Genomic DNA, 6,311 nt, shown 5'->3' on the forward strand with positions numbered 1-6,311 from the left:
AGGTGAAACATTCAAGCCCTCTGGCCATGTAATGCCCTCTGATGCACAAGGACTGAGCAGCGGGAATATTCTTTTTCTTTTGCAGGCAAAGGTGGCTGAGCTCCAGATCCTCGATCAGCTCCTGAACGACTCGGAACTGACCTCAGAGAAATTCAGACACTGGAAAGAAGAGAATCAGGAGTTATACCAGGAAATCCACCAGTGGTGGGTGCCCAGGCCAAGCCAGGCTGAAGGTCTAGAAGCAGAACTTGACGCTGAATCCAGTCCGCAGAAAGCTGCCGGTGCGACACCATAACACATGGGAACAGGGCAGATCCTGGGCAATAACTTTCCTTTCATAAACCTCCAGTGCAGGGAATAACACGTCCCTCTCTCATTCCGGAGAGAGATTCCTGTCAACCCTGTCCCAATAAGAAATGCGATGCTCTGAGAGCAAGGAGGAATGGTGCTCGCTGACAGCACGCAGTGTATCAATTTAACTGGAATGTGGATGCGTTTTAAGGACACCGTTTAAGGCTCTCCCCTGAGAGCAAGATTTCATGCAGGGAACTACTTTTGACAAAGCCTTGTAATTTTGAGGACCGAGGGAGGAATTCTCAGAATGGATCCTCGGTTGGGTCTAGAGAAAATTGCTGGTTTTAAAAGAACTGCTGTTTCCATTTGCCAGTGATGCTTAATGAATATGCATCCATCTACTTCACTGAGTAAGTGAGCCCAGCGCTGTGAGGCCAGAACGGTCTCTCTGGAGATAATTCTGAGATTGGGATATTCAACATGTTGATGCCTTGGCATTTCTCATCACTCGACATCCATCCAGAGCCCCATCAGAACCAAGAGCCCGTGTGATGGATAGAAGGATCAGAGAAGTGCTGCCTGGCCCCCTCTGGCTCTGCTTGCAGTGGTAGATATTCATCTGATAAAGAGAGAAGCTGGTTTTCATATATGTACAAATAATTCTGTGTAACAGTATTTGTTAGTGGACAGAGTTGGACTCTTAAGTGCCATTCTCTGCTCTGCTGCTAACTTCCAAGTGTGGCCTTGGGGTGATTTGCCTTAGTTTCCCTGTATTTAAAAGAGGATAAGACTGATCTGCCTCATAAAGCTGCTGTGTAGTTTGATTCATGTGGCCAAAACTCTTTGAGATCCTCTGCTGTTAGTCCGTTTAGCCAGGATAAAGATCTGATCCAGCTCCCCTCGAAGGTGATGGATGTGTTGCTGTTGAGTGAGCTCTGCTTTGTTCTGTTTAAACAGCCAGGACCTGTCTCCACTGCATTGGAAAACAAGCCTCCCCGCCGACCTCCCCAGATGTGTGCTAGCAGGGCTCATGCTACTGCTCTAAAACTAGCAGAGTAGATGTTGCTTTTAATGTTGCAACTTGGGCTCTCGTGCCTTCATCCCGCAGTTGTCAGAGCCCAAGCACCAGCCCAAGCCACAGTGTCCACATGGCTATTTTTGCAGCACTAGCACAAGTCTGAGGAGGCAGGTTGGGAGGCTCACTCCTGATGCAGCGTGGACAGGCTGACACCAGCTGGTTCGCTGCAGCCCTGCCAGTAATTTTCAGTAAAATATGCAGCTGTTTTCTAGCATTTTAACTTTCCATTTTTGTTTTGTTTATGCAAGTGCCTGATCCCAAGTCCCCTTCCTTTGCTGACAAATCAGTTCAGGGCCTGTTCTAGATAACCTTGACTCTTATAGGAACCAGGGTTTGCTCTAATGAAATGTACCCACCCTGTCCCCCTACACGTGAACCTGAAGCTGCCTCTGGCTAATGGCAGTGAGTTAGCAAGGCATTTCCTTGGCGGTTTAGGGCAGGAGAAGGTTGAGCCTCCATCATCTCATTATCTTCAGCAGCTGCCAGGGCTGGAGTCCAATTCGAAGCCTGGTGAGAGTCTTCCTCTTGCTTGCAATAGGCTTTGGTGCCTGAGCTTGCCTGCACCCTAAAGTTACCACCCTTGCTGCTTGGTTCTGCCGCCCCAACTTTCTGGATGGCTTGAAGTGTCTCACCAGCACATGAAGCTATTCCCTTGCTCACCCCCTCTCTCTAATTCAGGGAGAGGGATAGCTCAGTGGTCTGAGCATTTGCCTGCTAAGCCCAGGGTTGTGAGTTCAATCCTTGAGGGGGCCACTTAGGGATTTGGGGCAGAAATCAGTACTTGGTCCTGCTAGTGAAGGCAGGGGGCTGGACTCAATGACCTTTCAAGGTCCCTTCCAGTTCTAGGAGATATGAATTATAATATACCTCCAGTCTCAGCTAGCCTACAGGCTTGGGGGCTTGTTCCTGTTGGGGGGGGGGAATCCCTCCATCCCTTGTGAGCTTCAGGGAAACGAAAGCAGCCATTGTTATATTTTTCTATTGTCAAAGCTGTTTTAATTTTTTCTAAGCACTCTCCCCTGCCAGATTTGTGTACAGTGGAGGATTAGGTTTTATGTATGATCAAACCACTTCTCTGTTCCATCCTCAATCTCTCTGCAGCTGGCCACTTCTAGCTGGAATAGACAGGGGTTGTCTGAAGCAGGCAAGGTTGGTTTTCTTGGGGCATGAATAAAACTGTGTTGATGACAGTTCCGGCTTTGCCTCCTTTTCTTGGATTTTAAGTTTCGGAATAGCAGCCTGTCTCTAAAATGCAGGGAGTAGCTGGCTCCAGAGAGACAGGATCCCACCCCCCACTTCAGCCCTGAGTCTCACCAAACCTTTCTGTGCAGTAGTCTTTCTCCATCCCTCTTTCCTTGCTTTCATCTCGCTTCAGGGGCTGGCCTCGCCTGCCCTGAGGGATATTCAGCCCCTCTCGGGAGATGACCTCAAAGAGAAGGACTGTGCCAGGGTGCTGTGGAGGTGGGTGATGTCATCGTATGCTGTGTTATCTGAGCATTTCCATGGCCCCAGATAGGAGAACAGAGCCCCATAGCCCAGGGAGAGCAGCTGTGCACTGTGGCTTCTGCCTGAGGGCCGGAAGTATTTGCATGTCTCCTTCCTACCCTCCCCAGCAGCAGCAGGCACCATCCCACCCCTATCAGATTTGTGCTTAGAGAGTCCCTACTCCGCTGCCATCTGTGTTCCTCCCTTATCGACTGTGCCTCAGCTGGATCACCTCTGGGCCAGCCTCCACTGCCAGTTCTCCACGCAGGGCTGCCCTCACGATGCTGCCCCCTGCCCCTTACAGATGTGACACAGCTGGAAGCGTGCACTCCCCTTCTGCTGCACCCTCCCTCAGCCCCTTCCTCTGGGTTGGGGCGGGGGACAGTTTTCAAGTAGCATCAGGGAGACAAACCTACAGGCTGGTAAAACCACAAAGCTGACAGGGCCCCTGAGACACTTCATTAGGGAAACGATCATCAGCCCATCTTTAAAAGTGGCTTGATTGTGTGTGGGGGGCGTGATTTTCCCTGCCTGGCCGGCCCATACATCCCTGTTACCAGCAATGCCAGTCCTGCGGGGTTGAAGATGTGCAGCTTGATCCTAGCGCAGCAAGGTAAAGGCACAGTCGTGCTCAAGCAGCTACAGCAGGAGACCCACGTGGACTCAGTGCACAAGGAAAAGACAGTTGTAATCCCCCAGAGAACAGTGCCGACCTCCCTCCATTTCCTTTCCCAGCGCTAGCCTGGGAGCCCCTCCTCAGTAATCCACCTCATAAGGAGCAGCCACATTCCCTGGGCTGCTTTCCTCCTTCCTTTGGAAATTGATGGCCAAGCAGATCCCAGCCAAGATCTCAGCTACTCCGCCACTCCAGCCAAGGTAGAGACAGGTCCCAAGCTGGAACTTGTCCCCCGCAGGGGTCTGGGGGTTGGCCATGTTCTCTAGGACTTTGTAAGCCACATAGGATGTGGCACATAGATACATGGCTCCGGAGAGAACCAGCAGGAGTCCAGCAGTTCCCGTAAGCTTGGGGTTGGGCAGGTCTGTCCACCAGCGAACCCCCACATGGGCTAGAGCGTAGCTTAGGACCCCTGTAAGCACTGAGATGACAGTGAGTGCTCTCAGCATCTGCATGGGCCAGGAGATGGCAGTCTCCTGGGGGATGGCTTGGCACGCCCTTCCCGGCACGCTGATCACCTCCACGCAGCTTTCCCACAGACCGTCACTGAAGGAAACGTCCCCCGGGAAGCCGGGCCGCCTGGAGAATTCTCTCCACTGCGGGGTCACCGTTGCTGCCAGCAGCAAGACCCATCCCATGGGAGCCACCACCAGTCCAAGCACCATGGAGCCAGTTGCCATCGTCTGATGAGAAAGGGCCCTGGTCTCTTAGCCTCTTCAAAGGGGCTCCCTCAGGCTGGGATGCGGAGTTGGGCAGAGACACTGTGCAATCGGGAAGGCGTTTTCTGGAGTTTGCCCAGCCCGGAGCGGAAAGGGGAAAGTCGTCACTCATCTCCAGGGCACTCTCGGGCTGGGCTGGAGGCTGCTGCTGGAGCCCAGGTGAAGCTGTTGGTTATGGTTCTACTGTCCGCATCACCTTGACTTTGTAAATCCTCTGTCGCGAACACGTTTTCCTCCTAACATTTCAAGCCTGTTGATTAAATGTGAAGTGACCCCCTATTCCCACGCCTCCTGGTTACACATTAACGTTGCCCCTCGTTCTGCTCTGGGCCTAGTGCGTGGCCAGACATAACAAAAAGCTCTAATCATTAATATGCACGAGGAAGGGCCCCAGTGAGCAATGCTCTATTGACCTCCACCAGGGGTAACTGCGCAGAGAGTGCCTTAAGTTTATGCTACTTGGTTTGCATCAGCCCCAACATGACGCCTCTGACTGTACCAGGGATGAACTTGGCCCAATAGCTTCATGAAGGGCAAAGAGGTTGGAGGATTGGGGTGGGGGAAGGGTGTGAGAGAGAAACGGAGAGGGGTGATGAACGCCAGCATTTGCGTTGTGCAAGAGGGCACATGTCTGGGTGGAGGATGGGTCTAGGAGAAGGGGTGTGTGGAAAGGGGACGTGGGAGAGATTGGGTGGTGGGACAGGGGAGTTGGGTGTGTTGGGCTGGCTGAGAGTGTACAGGAAGAGGCGCTCTGGAAGACTGATGAACATCACGGGAGGGGAGACTAGAATCGCTGTGCAGGTGTCACTGAATTGGCAGCTGCAGGCTCCAGGTTCTCATTGCTACGGAAATGTGCCCTATAGAAGATGCCGGGTGGCTCCATCCTGTGCTCCTTGCTGTACACAATGTGCTGTACACAATGTACTGCACACACTGCACTTTACACTGTATCTAGGCAGTGGTCTAACATCCTTCCTCAGCTACCCCAGCACGAACCGAGTGTAACTCCAGAGAGGTCATAGCCATTACTATAGGTTTCCCCCCCATGACAGAAGTTGGGCCAGCGGTTGGTGCAACAGAAACTGAATCAGCCCAAGTGGGTTCCACGCTTGGCTCTGCAATGGACCTTTTCCCCTTGCTCTGCTCTTCTGGCCTCATGTATTTAAAGGAGCAAGGTGCCAATGTTGATCTTCCCAAGTGTCCTTATTTCTACTTCTCAAATGTTGCCAGGTGTGGGAATGCTGCTGAGCAGAGCATTCTCCCCCCCGCCCCCAAACTGGTGCTCTGTGGTATAAACAGTACTGGGTAATGCCTAGAGGCCCTGATCAGGGTCCAGTGTATCTCTCCAGTGCAGCTCTCCCCAGTGTATTTGTAGAGATCTAGGCCTGGTCTACACTAAAATGTGAGATCGACCCAGCTACGTCGCTCAGCGGTGTGAAACGTCCACATGCCTGCGCGCTGTTGTTAAGCTGACCAGAGCTGCAGTGTAGCCAGCACTAGGGCAGCAGCAGAATTCTTCCATGGGCCCAGGTACCGCCTCTCAGGGGGATGGCTGGGAGACCTCCTCCTGTGGAGGTGGGTGGGGGTCACGCAGTGGCCCTGCTGCAGCGTTTCAAGTGTAGGTAAGGCCTGGGTTGTGAGGCTGAGTTTCTTTGGGGGCCCAACCCCTGCATTGGGCTATGGGAGCGGGCAGTGCGGATGTTTTACGTCGGGGGGGGCGGGGCAGGAGGGCAGGGAACAGATGTTGAGGAGCCTCCAGCACTGGTGCAAAACCCGCAGCTGTGCCTGGCCCCCAGGTCACGAGGGTGGGGCCTGGGCCAGCCCAGGAAACGCCACGTGGGGCTGCAAGGGGGAGGGGCCTATTGAGGGGGCGGGGCAGAGGCTGCGGGTGGGACCTGGAGTTTGAGAGGCGAAGGGGCAGGGGCGGGCTAGGCGCGGGCGACGGCTGGGAAGGGGGCGGGGCAATGGGAAGGCAGCCCTAGGCCCCGCCTCCTCTCCTTACGGGTCGCTATGGCAGACATTTCTCCCTGATGCGCTGCCGTTATTCCGCGTCCCCAGC

At 53.7% G+C, this 6,311-nt stretch overlaps 2 protein-coding genes across 3 annotated transcripts in view; one reads left to right on the forward strand and one right to left on the reverse strand.

Annotated features, from left to right (window-relative positions):
• The window catches only part of CNKSR1 (connector enhancer of kinase suppressor of Ras 1), a 28,666-nt gene extending 26,104 nt beyond the window's left edge, over nucleotides 1-2,562 (forward strand). For both annotated transcript variants that reach the window (XM_032802825.2, XM_032802824.2), the window contains exon 21: nucleotides 86-2,562. In XM_032802825.2, the coding sequence (XP_032658716.1) occupies nucleotides 86-295 (210 nt within the window). In that variant the 3' untranslated portion in view covers nucleotides 296-2,562. The remainder of the gene's footprint in view (nucleotides 1-85) is intronic.
• Nucleotides 2,563-3,420: 858 nt separating this feature from the next.
• Nucleotides 3,421-4,213, reverse strand: LOC116837990 (claudin-1-like). The gene has a single exon (XM_032802941.2). It carries the CDS (start codon nucleotides 4,211-4,213, stop codon nucleotides 3,614-3,616), a length of 600 nt encoding a protein of 199 aa, XP_032658832.1. The 3' UTR covers nucleotides 3,421-3,613.
• Nucleotides 4,214-6,311: the final 2,098 nt, after the last annotated feature.

Source organism: Chelonoidis abingdonii, chromosome 25 (genome assembly GCF_003597395.2).
Source record: "Chelonoidis abingdonii isolate Lonesome George chromosome 25, CheloAbing_2.0, whole genome shotgun sequence".
NCBI lineage: Eukaryota > Metazoa > Chordata > Testudines > Testudinidae > Chelonoidis > Chelonoidis abingdonii.

What these genes read in the sequence shown, in the direction of transcription:
- LOC116837990 (XM_032802941.2), bottom strand. Translation starts at nt 4,213, where the DNA reads ATGGCAACTGGCTCCATGGTGCTTGGACTGGTGGTGGCTCCCATGGGA.